This window comes from Hemitrygon akajei, chromosome 4, assembly GCF_048418815.1.
Source record: "Hemitrygon akajei chromosome 4, sHemAka1.3, whole genome shotgun sequence".
NCBI lineage: Eukaryota > Metazoa > Chordata > Chondrichthyes > Myliobatiformes > Dasyatidae > Hemitrygon > Hemitrygon akajei.
Window position 1 is genome coordinate 44,054,536 of NC_133127.1, and position 16,087 is coordinate 44,070,622.

The window sequence follows — 16,087 nt, forward strand, 5'->3', positions numbered from 1 at the left end:
TGCTTGCTTGCTATAGTCTAGAAGGTTTGAAAATTTTGCCAAATACCTGATACTACCTAGCTGTCATGTAAACTACACTTGTAGTTAGAACTATTGTATAGCTAGATCAACACCAGGGATTCAGATTCAATCTCAACCTTGGCTGCTGTGCGTGTGGAGTTTGCACATCCTCTCTGTAACTACATGGGTTTCCTCCAAGTGCTCCGGTTTCCTTCCACATCACAAAAATATTCAGGCAGACAGATGAATTGCCCCTTGCTTCTAGGCCACTTCTATGCTGTAATGTTCTATGTGTTTCAGGGATAAGGCAGAAAGAAAAAACACCTTGAGGGTTATCTTTGCCTTTAAGACCCCAGATCCCAAATCCCATGTTTGAAATAATATTACAGAAAAAGGGAGAAAACAATGGTTTCTTAATGCATAAAATTTTAAAAAATACAGTAGATGCTGGAAATCTGAAATGAAAGCTGGAGATTTTGGAAGCACCCGACAGGTTAGGTAGCAACTGTGCAAACAGAAGCAGAGCTCACATTTCAGGTTGAAGATGCTTCATTAGACAACCTGAAATATTAACTCTGTTACTCTTTCCACTAAAAGAACTGTCTGACCTGCTGAGTGCTTCCAGCATTCCCTGGTTTTATTAATGTAGGTTAGACACAGAAAAGGAGAAGATCTCTTCTCATTTAATGACTATCACTGGAACTTCAATGCCCAACCAAAAGAACATTCAGGGCAAGAGTGTAATATCTCAATCAAAAAAAAAAGCAGCACGAAAGTGTCAGTGTTAATCACAGATCGTGTATCAAAATTATCCTCTGTCTCAATGTAAAAATTGCAAATACTGACTCTGAAGTTCCCATTAAAAGAATTCAATTTTGCAACAGATGTTGCTAAAAGTTTCCTTAACCTCAATATGTGAAAGGAATTAGGACTGAGAAAATGAAAGTTAAGCAGGAATTAATGTTAGGCAAGGAAGCTTCAACTGATTTTCTCCTACTATAATTAAATACCCATGCTTTAAAATAGCCCAAATGCTACACAAACAACTCTGTATGTTTGTCTAAGTATTTTGCTGCAGCTCATTTGGCAGACTGTCACCCTTAATGTTATTGCATAATCAAGTGAAATGGGAGCACTATCTAGGGCAATCCAAAATGATATTGTCACAGAAATGCAAAATTAAAAGAAATACCTGTTATTGTCTGAAACAATATGTCTGTTGCAGTTCCATTAAATCAGATGCCTCAGGACCTCGTATTGATGTCATTAGAAACTCCTTAGGGTGTTAAACATGGCCAGTATTCAGGTTACTGGTGGTGTATAAATAGACACAATGAACATGAGGGGTTGTCAAATGTGGGAGGATAAATGAGAGAACTATTAGAGCTCTCCCTCAATGCACCTTCTTTGGTGTGATAAGGAATGTTCACTTCCATTACCCACACTGCTGGTTTGCTCTACTTTGGGAATTCACATCTAACTGTGCTAATTATAGATGTGGGAATGTACAGTCAAGGATAACAACTTTCTGCAGACTCCCAAACTAGGACGCTCAGGAAAAAACTCACCTCCTCTAACTTCCAGTCAAATTTTCAATTAAATCAGACTGTAAAATAGGCTTTGCTGAAAGACAACACACACAAAATGCTGGTGGAACGCAGCAGGCCAGGCAGCATCTATAGGGAGAAGCAATGTCGACATTTCGGGCCGAGACCCTTGGGTCCAAAATGTCGACAGCGCTTCTCTCTATAGATGCTGCCTGGCCCGCTGTGTTCCACCAGCATTTTGTGTGTGTTGTTTGAATTACCAGCATTTGCAGATTTCCTCGTGTTTGCTCTTTGCTGAAAGAATTTTCTTACAGGAGGTACAGAAGCCTCAAGTCCCACACCAATAGATTCAAAATCAGTTACCTACTTACCTTCAACCATTCAGTTCTTGAACCAACCAGCATAGCTCTAATCAGTTTATTGACACAGTGACCACTTTGCTCGGTTTTCTCTAAAAATCACCTTGGGATTTTCTTTTGTGTGTGTGTTCTAGTTGTATTCAATCTAATAAAAATTGTGTATAATTTAGGTTAATGTTTTCTTGTGAAATCAGCTATGTGCCTGCAAGCTATCTGTTCATTGCACTTGTGCTCTCATGTACTTGCGCATCTGGCAATAAACGTGAATCTGACTTTTAATTCTTCTCTGTTACAGAAGCCTAGAAAGAAGTACTGGCCTACCAGACATGGTGCATTCAGGTTCTCCAGAAAACAAATGGTGCTTCCTGTTCTTCAGTAGACAGAGTGTAGTGAGGTGCAAGAATAATTTTTACCTCCACTGTGTTTGTACATGGAACTAAAAAGATATCTTTAGCAACATAATAGTTATAGAAACAAAACAGACCTGACCAAAATGACTCTTCCCAAGTAGTCCACATTTAAATCCAGTCTCAATTCTAATGATTATCCAATCTACACCTGTCTGTCTCATGCGGACTGATTTTCCTGATACACAGGGACATCATTTGTCTCCACCGGCCTTCCAGAGATTCCCACTATTCAATGAGTAAGTAAGTCAGGTCTTGAGAACAGAGAACACAGAACAGTACAGCATAGTACAGATCTTTTAACCTACTCCAAGATCAATGAAATGCTTACCTGCCACATTGCTAACCAGTTTGCTTTCATCCATGTGCCTATCTGACAGTGTCTTATGTATCTGCCTCTACCAATGGCCCTGGCAGTGTGCTTCATGCACCCAGCACTCTCTCTGAAAAAAGAAACTTACCTCTGACATCCCCTTTATACTTTCATCCAATAATCTTAACATGACACCCTCTTGTATTAGCCATTTCTGTCCCAGGAAGAAGGCACAGGCTGTCCACTATATTGATGCATCTTAAACAACTCTACTAAGTCTTACAAACAACAGAAAATCTGCAGAGGCTGAAAGTCAAGAGTCATACACATAAAATGTTCGAGGAACTCAGCAGGCTAGGCAGCATCTACGGAAAAGAGTCCTGGCGAAGGGTCTCGGTCCGAAACCTCAGCTGTTTACGCTTTTCCGTAGTTGGTGCTTGGCCTGCTGAGTTCCTCCAGCATTTTGCATCTGTTAAGTCTCATCCTTCTTTGCTCCAAAGTGACATCCCCAGTTTTTTCAACTTATCCTCATGTACACACACTGTAACTCAGGCAGCATCCTGGTAAATCTTCTTGGCACCCTCTCTAAAGCTTCCTATAATGAGGTGGACAGGATGGAACACAATACTCCAAATGTGATGTAATCTGAGTTTTATAGAGCTGCAACATAGTTTCACACCTCTTGAAGTCGATTTCCTGACTTATGAATGACAACACACCTTCTTAACCACCTATCAACATGCACAACGAGTTTGAGGGATTTATGAACGTGGACATCAAGAACCCTCTGTTCCTTCACACTGCTAACAATCCTACTGCTAACCCTGTATTCTGTCTTCAAGTTTGACCTTTCAAAATGTATCACTTGACACTTTTCCAGATTGAAATCCATCTGCCATTTCTTAGCTCAGACTTGCATCCTGTCAATGCCCCATTGTAATTTACACCAATCTTCTACACTATACACAACACCACTAACCTTCATATCATCTGCAAGCCTACAAACCCATCCTTTTGCCCCCTTATATAAGTCATTTATACAACTTCCAAAGAGCAGGGCCTCCAGAACAGATAACTGCCGAACACCACTAGTCACCAACCTCCAAGTAGAATACGTTCCATCTCCTACCAGCCTCTTCCTTCTGTTGCCAAGCCAATACTGAATTCACACCATCAAGTTTCCCTGGAAACCATGCCTCCTGATATTTAGTTTGAGCCTACCATGGTGAAACTTGTCAACGACCTTACTAAGATCCATATACATGACATCTGCTACTCTACCTTCATCGATATGTTTGTGTTGCCTCAAAGAATCAGGCTTGTGAATCATGAACTGCCCCTCATAAAGCCATGCTGACCAGCTCTAAGCAGCCTATGTTTCTAAAAACGCATGTAAACTCTTTCTAATAATCCTCTCCAATAATTTGTCTGCCGCTGATGTGAGACTCGTTGGTCTATAATTGCCAAGATTAACGTTGTTAACTTTTTTGAAGAAATGAGTGACATTTGCCATCTTCCAATCTTTTGTTATTACTCTTATGGCCAGTGAGGATGCAAAAATCATTGTTAAAGGCACTGCAATCTTTTCCCTTACTTTCCACAGTAGCCTGTAGAATATTTCATCTGACCCTGCGGACTTATCTGCCCTGATGTTTTTCAAAAGTACCAGTACATCCTATTTCTTAACATCAATATATTTCATCATGTTAGCCTATTCTACACTGTCCTTGTGCCAAGCTGTATGGGTCCTAATGCCCTTCCCTTGGACAACATCGGTGGCGTGGAGAGGGGAGACTTGCAGCTTGGGCAACTGCCGGTCTTCCATAAAAACCCTTGCCCAGGCTTGCACCCTGGAAACTTTGCAAGGCGCAAATCCATGGTCTATCGAGACTAACGGAGACCTACACCACACTACACTGTCCTCATATTCATCAAGATTCATTATGATGAATGCTGAAGCCGATATTCATTGACATCCCCCATCTCCTCCAACTTCAGGCATGTTTCCTCTTTTACCCCTGATCGGTTCTACCCTAACACTAGTCATCCTCCTGTTTGACACATATGTGCAGAATGCGTTGGGGTTTTCTTTAATGCTACTTGCCAAGTCCTTCCCGTGTCCCTCGCTCTTTCCTGGCTACCTTATAACTCTCCAGAGCCCTGTCTGATCTTTGCTTCTTAAACCATAAGTATACTTCTTTTTTTCTCCTGACTAGGTTTCCACATCACTTATCAATCATGGTTCCTTCACTCAACCATCCTTCCCTTGCCTCAGTTGGACAAATCTATCCAGAACTATATGCAAGTGCTCCCCGAACAACCTCCACATTTTTATTGTGATCACAAGACTCTGCTGGACATTGGTAATGTAGAACACTGAAAGTCAGGTGAACTGGTTAATTGGCAAAAACCAACGGTGGGAAGAGTTGCCTTACCTCAGTTGTGATGAGGTCTATGCCTTGGCCATGGGGTCACCTGTTGCACTCAACCAGCAGAGGAGATGGCAAGGCAGTGTGGGAGAGCCTCTGTGGGGATGCTGGAATCTGTACTGGGTTGGGGGCTGACCTGTTCCTATCGGTGTTGCTCTTCAGTTTTCACTCTCCAGTGTTTACTTGGTGCTATTGTCCAGTGTTTGCTTGGAGCAAGAATAACCTGGATACTCAGGGACTTTGGCTTCTTTTTTAATTTGTCACTGTATGTTTTCCTGAAAATATAACCATCTGTGCTATTTGTGCTATGTGATACATGCTGTGTACTGTGTGCTGTTGGTAATGTATTTAGCATTTCGGCCCAGAAACAGTGATTCATTTGGCTATATTCACTGTATGATCGAATGATAATAAAACTTGAACTTAATTTCTGTTATGCATTTTTCCAGTACATCTTGTGTGGAGGATCAGAGGGATCTTGGGGTCCAAGTCCATAAGACACTCAAAGCTGCTATGCAGGTTGACTGTGTGGTTAAGAAGTCATACGGTGCATTGGCCTTCATCAATCGTGGGATTGAGTTTAGGAGCCGAGAGGTAATGTTGCAGTTATATAGGACCCTGGTCAGACCCCACTTGGAGTACTGTGCTCAGTTCAGGTCGCCTCACTACAGGAAGGGTGTGGAAGCCATGGAAAGGGTGCAGAGGAGATTTACAAGGATGTTGTCTGCATTGGGGAGCATGCCTTATGAGAATAGGTTGAGTGAACTTGGCCTTTTCTCCTTGGAGTGAAGGAGGATGAGAGGTGCATAAGATGATGAGAGACATTGATTGTGTGGATAGTCAGGGGCTTTTTCCCCAGGGTTGAAATGATTGCCACAAGAGGACACAGGTTTAAGGTGCTGGGCAGTAGGTACAGAGGAGATGTGAGGGGTAAGGTTTTTATGCACAGAGTGGTGAGTGTATGGAATGGGCTGCCAGCAACGGTGGTAGAGGTGGATACAGTAGGGTTTTTTAAGAGACTCCTGGACAGGGACATGGAGCTCAGAGAAGTAGAGGGCTATGGGTAACCCTAGGTAATTTCTAAGGTAGGGACATGTTCAGCACAGCTTTGTGGGCCAAAGGGCCTGTATTGTGCTGTAGGTTTTCTATGTTCTATGTTTTTATATCTTTCCAAATTTACACTCCTGCTGAATTCCTGTCTCATAGCATCATAATTTGCCTTCCCCCAAATAAGTAATTTCCCATCCTATCGGCTTCTATTTCCATCCCAGTCTATGTTAACGGTCAGAGAGTTGTGGTCACAGTCTCTGAAATGCTCATTCACCAAGTGATCTTGCACTTGACCAGGTTCACTGCCAAGTACTAGATCTAGTATTGCCTCTGGTCTACTCAGCTGATCTGCATATTTTGTGATGAATTCTTCCTGGACACACTTGATGCACACTTATCTTGGTGACTACCATCAACTGAAGTTATCCTACCTGCAAATGGAATCACACTCTTGGTGTCCAACTGCTGTGGCTCAGCACAGAGCAGTCTCAAAGCAGCAGAATGGTACTACAACTAAAGCTGCTGCCTGAAGTCTCAAGCCATATCGACAGTTTAAAAGATCACGATGTGACCTTTCTCTGCCATGAGTTGTTGGATAGCAACAGCAAATTTGTATAATTTTCCATTGTTATACCAATGAATTCAGGTCCCTGGTGTTACTTAAGAAAGGGACTCTTGAAGTTGTATATCCAATCTGAATCCAACATGTAGCATAGATATAATGTGGCATCTGGCTAGTCTCACGAGACCATGGATCTGTGCCCTCTCCAGGGCGCAGGCCATGGCAAGGTTGTATGGAAGACCGGCAGTTGCCCATGCAGCAAGTCTCCTCTCTTCATGCCACTGATGTTGTCCAAGGAAAGGCCAAAGGCCTATACAACTTGGCACCAGTGTCGTCGCAGGAGTTGCCAGAACGAGGTTGAAGGCAACGTCAGACTGCCTTAGGGACTCCAGCTCCGGATTTGTCCTCAGGGTTTATTCTCTAAGCCTTTCCCATGAGTGAGTATGGCTGCAAGGCAGCGGAAGTTTGAAGTCAGAGTTAGATGGACTGCCTTCCCAGGCTGAGGAGCTCCATCTACCCGAAAGCAAAATCATGTTTGACATATACGGCAATTTTGTGGTTATACAACTAGAACAGATAAGGGAGTTCCTATGAATGGGTACATTTGCATTTCCAACAAGACTTTAATTACCTTAGGTTATTGGCATGCAGAGGTTGATGGTGCATGCTTTCAAGTTCTATCTTTACAGGTGCTCTTTAAGAGCTTGACAGGATGTTTACTCTGACTTTGGTATCCACAAATATGGGTTATGTTCCCATGAGGTCTGAGTATTCCATAACAAGGTAAGAAGGACATTTTCACTCAGTGAATCTTTAGAAAACTCCAGCTCGAAGGGCACGGGAGGCTCAGATGCTGAATACATTCAAGACAAGATGTTGGTATATTGTTAGATATCAAAGGAATAAAATGATATGACCCTGGTAATGGTAAGGAATAAAATCTGCACTGAACTAAAGAGAAGTACCTCAGATATCCCCCTCCAGCTTTTATTTGTAACATTCTTTTGTCATGTAGTGTGTATTGTTATCGCTCTTGGGACTGCAGAGTGCCCAATTGATTTGCATTTCAACACACCTCACAAAATAACAGTTACAGAACTCGGTGCTCAAAGAAGCATTCATGACACAAGCACATGCATACATTAACAGATACAGAAAACTACAGACCTACACACTCATTCTCATTACTTCATTCAAATATAAACCTGCACAAACATAATGGCACAGATTTCAAGGTTATAAAGAGAGCAAGGGTTTAGCAATACCGCATGGAACAAATGTCTTAGAATTGTCAGTGTAATTCCATGTCCATCAAGGAAGGGTCCATGAGGATGAGCCAAAGAAGCAAAATACTTAACAATATAACACAAGAGGTAAAAAAAAGCCATAATAGAACTATCAGAGGCAAAAGAATATGAATGTGGCTGAAAAAAATAGCAGTAATCATCTCATGTTCTTCCAATTCAGGACAATGAAAAATGATATTCAAATTCTTGGTTGTATAGAAATAATTAATAAATAATATAATTGCAAATTTTCTCAAAGCACATTTTTGATTTCTCACTGACTTAGCCAACAATTAGCCCTAAATCAAATCAGTTAGTGATCAAAAATTTATCTTTGGATTAACATAGCCCATCTATCTTTACAAGGCAGGGAGCCTCAGCACGGTGCCTATGTGATCCAGTTCATTATCTGGGTCACAGTTTCTAATCTGCTGTGCTAATCCCACAGTACCTTCAACCTTATTATTTCATCACCAAGTAAACTCCCTCAATACCAACGTGCTCATCTGCTTCAATAAAGTTGCTGTGAATTAATTATGCATGCACGTCTATCTGAATGTAAATGCAGAATAACTCATTCTTTTCATTGTTAATCAGTTTACCAGAATACTTACTTAAAAATACACACTGTGGTTATTATTTATTTAGGTAAATGTCACTATTATATCCATTGAATATTCCCATGATTGTTTTTAGATAGCAAAGAGTAAATAATTTAATTTAAGTAATTAGAAACTCCATTGTTTAAATGTCCTTTTCAATATGTTTCCACAAGGTTTAGGATGTCAAGGACATTTTTAGAAATGATTTTCCGATTGGAACAACTTTCCTCTTAAGCCTCCTCCAGAAGATATTGTTAATGTTAAATAATTTGATGTTGTATTTCCCAAAATTCAGGTGATCACTTCATAAAATTTTCCAACAGCAGTTGAGAGAAAGTGTTCAACTGGCAGAGTAGAATACCAAAGGGTTAAGTCTAAAAATTGGAGCAAACCTTTTCAGAAATGAAGTAAGGAAATAATACCACATGCAGAGGGTGGTAGAAATCTAAAACGCTGCAAATGGCAACTGGTGCCATGTCAATTGTTAATTTTAAATAGATTTTTGATTCTCAAAATTAATGGTGGAAAAACCAGAATGTGGATTTATGTGCAAAGTCAGCATTAGTCTCATTGAATGGCAATATAGGCTTGAAAGGCTCCATAGTTACTTGATTGTTGAAATGAGTATCTGGAATATTGCATTCATTTCTGGCCAGCCCATTGTAGGAAGGATATGGTGGATTTGGAGGTGGTGCAAAAGAGCTTTACCAGGATGTTGCCTGGATTAGTGGGTATGCACTCGAAGGAGAGGTTAGACAAACCAGGGATGTTTTCTCTGAAGCAGTGAAGGCAGCAGGGAAACCTGGTAGAAGTTTGTAAGATAATGAGAGGCATAGACAGATTTGACAGCTGGTATATTTTCCCCAGGGTCAAAGGTCTGATACTAGAGGGAATGAATTTAAGATGACAAGTGATAAGTTCATAGGAGATGTCCAGAATAAATACTTTTACAAAGAGAGCGGTGGGTGCCTGGAATGAACTGCCATGGATGTTCGAGGAGGCAAACATGAAAGTGCTAAGAATGGAAGGATATGGATCTTATGTAGAAGAGATTAGTTAGACACTTAATTATTAGTTTAATTAATTTGGCATAACATCATGGGCTGAAGTATCTACTCCTATCTGGCACCTTTTCATGTTCTATGTGACTGCTGACAAGAAAATCTCTACATACAAATACTCAGTAGGTCTACCAGCTTTTGTGGAGGAAAAAAAACAAGCAATTCTGTTGACTGCTGATCTTTCACCGAAACTGGCCCTTCTGGTGAAAATCCATCAATTCAAAACATTAACACACCATTTCATTTTTGTCTGTCACAGTCTGACCAGTTAAGTGTTTCCATTGATTATTGGTTTTATTTTGGGGAGTTCATCCTCTGCAGTATTTTGTCTTATTCTCCTGTCAGTCATTGCTTGAGAAAATGGGTTGGCATTTTCAGCAGCAGAACTGATGTTTCAGTTATGGGACAATTGGAGGAGGGAGATGTTTTTCAGTGTCTGTGAATCAAAGATATTAGGTTATCATGGTAGTACTGCCTCAGAAATCACAACAAATATTTTTCATTCTCACTCAGTGCTACTTGTAAAGGGCTGTAACAAGTCTTAACTTAGTAAGTCTTAAAATACATTGAAATGTATTTTATATATATTTTATATATACATTATAACATGGATTTGTCTCAGTGTATTTCCACATCATTTAAAATCACTCACTGACAAATTATTTTAACACTAGTCAATAACAATAATTGGGCAACGTAACCTACTAATTTAATGTAACTGGAGCACCAAAATTATTGGAAGTTCATTGTATTGTTGAGCTGACACCCCCGCATTGGCATTTAATAAAAATGATGATATTATGTTGGCTAGTGTTTTGACAAACACTATGCTTCAGAGGCACATTTGGGTTCATATTCCACACCAAAGATTTGAGGAAAGAAATTTTGGTTGATCCTTCAGTGAAACATTAAAGGAATGCTGCAGAGTTCGAGGTTCCAAGTTTATGATCAGACATAAAACTGGCACTCCATCTGCTCTTCCAAAAGGATGATTTAGATGCCAAGGTACCATGTTGAACAAGAGTAATGAAGTTATCCCTGGACCAACATTTATCGTATCATATGTGGGAGCTTGTGATATGCAAATTCATTGGCCAGAATGTATTTTATTGTTTAGAAAGAGACATGAAAGGTCCTACAGTAATTAAGGCTTTCTTTCTAGCTGTCTCTCTTTCTTTCTTATTGGTCCACACCATCCAAAATTAACACCTTTCACAAAAACTGGCTTCCCGTCCATGAATTCTGTATATCTACCTCAGAAAATCGGCCAATGTAGCCGAAGTCCCTCTGACCCGTCATTCTGTCTTCTCCCCCTTTCCATCAGCAGAAGATACAACAGCTTGAAAACATGCACCACTTGACTCAAGGACAACTTCTATCCCACTGTTATAAGACTCTTGAATGGACCTTCTGTACTTTAACAATGACCACTTCACCTCATAATTTACTTCATCGTGACCTTTGCATCTTACTCCATATCTGGACTGCACTTTTTTTGTTACTGCAACAGAAACACCATATTCTCCATTTTATTAATGCTCTCCCCTTGTAAACTGTAATTATGTTTTGAAATTATCAGCATAGATGGCTTGAAAAACAAAGTGTTCACAGTATCGCAATACATCTGATAATGATGTCCAATACAAGACTATGGCATGGCTCTGTAAGGTCATCCAGCAATGCAGGTTTTCCTCTCGCTTTCTTACTGGTTAACAGCTTTCGATATACAATGCATTAAGTTTTCAGTGCAATTCTTTCAATTTGCAGCACATGTTCTCAGACAGCGCATTTCTTCTCTCTGTAGGTGGCTGCTTGCTCTTTTCCTTGGGAAGTGAATTAAACACTTGCCTTGCACATCAGCCAAGAAATGTTAACTGCAAAATGCATCCCACTCAGAGAGAAAATAAAACAGATGGAAATAACACTCTAGAATCAACGTTCATCAAGCCTGAAAACAATTCTCTTCCCTTATGCTAATTTCCACTTAGCAGAACTTTAAGCCAACTATTGGAATATCTCCAATTCATCATTAAATTTTAACACTTTTCCTACTCTATTTATGTCATGTAAGCTAAATTAATTTTATTAATTGATTCTAGTATTGACTGGACATCCATTTATCTGCTATAAGCATTTTGCTTCATGAAAGGACATGCCATATCCCATTAAGTATCAAACCTTCAGCGTAGTGTCTCCAAGTATTTGCAAATTATGAAGATGAAATAATCCAATGAAAGGTTTGTCTTCTACAAGCCTGGCAATTTGAAACATTCTTCAACATTAAAATCTCCAGTTGGGCAAATGTCATCCTTCCAGAAAGGCAAGAGCTTAACTTCTTCATTAAGGAGTTATAGATCATATGTCAAGTTCATATCAGTTATACATGATTTGTTCCACTGAACTTTTGGTAAAGGCAAAATTATGACACTATGAGACATTATCTATGCAAAATACATATTCTTTGAAAATGTTATCATTGAAGATAATGTTATATGATCAAAGGAAAAAATCTATGGTGTATCATTCTTCTTTCATTGCATACTGAAGAGTTCAATGACCAACCTGCTCATAAAGTACAGTCAGAATCAATGAGGCATTTCTTCTCCTTAGTTCCCTATTCCTCTGTCTTATCTGAATAGAAGCTACATTAAATTTAGACATTAAACTCAAGCAATTCTGAACTTTCTTTCCTTCAGGAAGCCCTTGTACCTAAATGTGTGATATTATTTTAAGAACAACGACCTCATTAATAAACAAGGAATTTGTCAGTCTTCTGATATCATGTGAAGCATTTGTATCATCTGCAGAATGGAAATATGAAGTGCAAGATCTTCACAGAAGAAACTCTCTTTGGAGCAGCTCAACAATGTACAAGAGTGCTGGGCGTCCTACCTTTAAAGGAAATGGCATCTCGGTGATTGGACTGACAGGAAGTGAATGTGTGCTGCTGGCAGGACTCATCTCTGTACTCTGCAATGAAAAGAAAGGATCATCAACACAATTTCAAGGCAATCCACAGCTCTGCAATATTTTGCTAAAACAAGTTAATGCCACTTCAGTGAACATCTTTGAAAAAAATAGCCAGATGGATGGATATTTACATTTTAATTAGTAAATTGGCTTACATGTACCAAAGTACATTGAAAAATTTAGTTTTACATGCCACCCAGACAGATCCTCTCATCACACCATCACACTGAGGTAGTACATGGGAAAAGCAATGAAAGAATGCAGAATATAGTGTTACAGAGACAGAAGAAGTGTAATGGAGGCAACTAATAAGATGCAAAGCTGTGGCAAGGGATATTGTTGGGTTAAAAGTCTATTTTATCATCCAAGAGCTTGATGACAGTGGGGTAGAAGCTGTCCTTGAACCTGGCAGACACTTGTATATTTATTTATTTTCTGCCAGATTGGAAGAGGAGGAGAAAAAAGTGTCCTGGGTGGAAGTGCTCTTTGATTACATTGTCTGCTTTACTGAGGCAGTGAGAGTGGTTGACAGAGTCCATGGATAGGCTGATTCCCTTGATGTGCTCTGTGTTCACAACGCTTTGAATTTCTTGTGGTCTTGGGTGCAGCAGTTGCAATACTAAACGTTGATCCATCTGGACAGAATGTTTATTATGGTCCATCTATAAAAATTGGTGAGGATCAAAAAGGATATTCTCAGTTCCTTTAGACTCTTGAGGAAGCAGAAGCATTACTGTACTTTCTTGCCCACGGTGTATATAGTTGCACGAGTTCAGCCAATCACAAGTAGGACCAACGTTTTCAAAGGGTTTTAAGAGGAGCAGAACTAGGCCATCCAGCCCATTGAGTCTTTCATCATGGTTGATTTAATATCTCTCTGAACCCCATTTTTCTTCCTTCTCCCTGTAACTTTCGATGACCTGACCAATCAAGAACCTACCAACCTTTGCTTTAAATGTACCCAAAGATTTGGCCTCTACAGCCATCTATGGTAATGAATTCCACAGATTCAACACTCATTGGCTAAAGAAATTCTTCCTCTTCCCTATTCTTGAAATGGGGAAAAAAATAGAACAGTCATGACAAAATGGCAGAACAAATTCGATGGGCCAAATAGCCTTATTCTGCTCCTGTATTTCATGATCTTATGGTCTTATTCCAAGGGATGTCTCTCTGATCTGAGGCTGTGCCTCTGGTCCTAAACTCACCCACTAAAACAAACATCTTCTGCACACCCACTCTATCTAGGCCTTTCAATATTCAGTAAGTTTCAATACTTTTTTTTGTATTTCACTTAGAAGATAAATCAATCTTCTAAACTCCAGCAAGTACAAGTCTAGAGTCATCAACCACCCCTCATATGTTAACCATATTTTTACCAGAATAATTCTCGTGAACCTCCTCTGGACCCTCTCCAATGCCAGCACATCTTGTTTTAGATAAGAGGTCCAAAACTACTCACAATACATAGAACATAGAATAGTACAGTACATTACAGGCCCTTCGGCCCACAATGTTGTGCCGACCCGCAAACCCTGCCTCCCGTATAACCCCCCTCCTTAAATTCCTCCATATACCTGTCTAGTAGTCTCTTAAACTTCACTAGTGTATCTGCCTCCACTACTGACTCAGGCAGTGCATTCCACGCACCAACCACTCTCTCAGTGAAAAACCTTCTCTAATATCCCCCTTGAACTTCCCTCCCCTTACCTTAAAGCCATTTCTTCTTGTACTGAGCAGTGGTACCCTGGGGAAGAGGCACTGGCTATCCATTCTATCTATTCCTCTTAATATCTTGTACACCTCTATCATGTCTCCTCTCATCCAACTCCTCTCCAAAGAGAAAAGCCCTAGCTCCCTTAATCTCTGATCATAATCCATACTCTCTAAACCAGGCAGCATCCAGGTAAATCTCTTCTGTATCCTTTCCAATGCTTCCACATCCTTCCTATAGTGCGGCATCAAGTGTGGTCTCACCAAAACCTTATAAAGTCTCAGCATTGCATATTTGTTCTTATAATGCTAATCCTCTCAAAAAATTCTTCATTATTACCCATTCAACTGCAAGTTAACCTTTAGGCAACCCTGCATAAGGACTTCCTCGTCCCTTTGCATCTTAGATTTCTGAATTTTCTCCCCATTTCAAAAGTAGTATATGCATTTATTCCTTTCACTAAAGTGCAGGACCATACACTTCCCCACACATTACTCCACTTGCAACTTCTTTACCCATGTGTGCTTCTGCAGACTCCCTGCTTTCTCAACACTATCTGCCCCTCCATCTATCCATATACTGTCACAAAGCCATTAATTCCTTCATCCAAATCAATGACATATAATGTGAAAAGAAGTGGATCCAACACTAACCCTTGTGGAAAACTACAAGACACAACAGCTAACCAGAAAAAGGATTTTATGGGTGGAGATGTTGATGACAAACACAATGTTAAAGGGGATTATTTAATTTATGTTTTAATTGCAGATTAAATTACTTTCTTTATTTTTCAACATTTTCATTTAATAAAATAAATAACATTTTATTAGTTCTCCAACAATAACACAATAATGTCTTGTCCGATCAAGATGGTGCCAGCGAACGATTCCTCAGGTGACATCTTCCAAATAGCCAATCTCATCAATTTTATCACTTTTTTGACACTTTCTGCTTGTTCTTTTTGACTTGATTGTGTTTTGGAGACTGTTGGAGCCTGTGACATGCAGTTAAGAGTTCAATTGAGTGATCTGGTGCTCTACTGCTCCCGGAGAGGACCGCAGGTAGAGGCTTTCTCATGCAGAAGGCCAGGGACTGAGTGTGAGGCCATGATCGACTTCATTTCAAAGCATCAATGAAGATTGAAGCATCAAGGTGAATGTTCACCCCAGAGGCCACCCGTCAACAGTGGTTGGTAGCCAGGTTGGCAGTGCAGCAGTCATTTTGTGAGAGTGGAGTTTGGAGTTTGCAAGTTTTGTTTCTCTTTCCTTTTCATGCCGGGATGGGGGCTGATATCGTTTCTTTTAACAACTTCTGTGTTTTTTCTGTATTTCACAGCTATCTGGAGAAGCTGAATTTCAGAGTTGTATTATACATGCGTATTTCAACAATAAACTGAACCCGTGAGCCTTTGGAAAGAGAAAACCCTCTCCCTAGGACTAAACATCTATCCACATAGTATTTTATTTAATGTCATTTTATTCAAGATGTAATATTTTGCTCAATTACTTGAATTTAAACTTTTGGGGAGTGAAGTTCATGCTTCTTGATTCCAAAATTCCAGAAGTCTGCATCTTTGTCCACTAACCCCCTAAGTATCCAGCCTCTTGTTGTAATTAGTTACTACTTAGTACCAGGTGGCCCCCGTTTTTCGAATGCTCGCTTTACGACAGCTTGCTGAGACCTAAAATGACCTACATTAGTACCTGTTTTCGATAACCAAAGAGGATTACATACCCAAAAAAGATGCCCACTTTATACGTGTGTTTACCCCGAGAAAGACTACCATG

The 16,087-nt window shown here is 40.0% G+C and overlaps 1 protein-coding gene across 3 annotated transcripts in view; it reads right to left on the bottom strand.

Moving 5' to 3' along the window:
* The window catches only part of ccser1 (coiled-coil serine-rich protein 1), a 1,375,213-nt gene that overhangs the window by 649,006 nt on the left and 710,120 nt on the right, over positions 1 to 16,087 (bottom strand). For all 3 annotated transcript variants that reach the window (XM_073042460.1, XM_073042461.1, XM_073042462.1), the window contains one exon: positions 12,509 to 12,586. In XM_073042460.1, the coding sequence (XP_072898561.1) occupies positions 12,509 to 12,586 (78 nt within the window). The remainder of the gene's footprint in view (positions 1 to 12,508; positions 12,587 to 16,087) is intronic.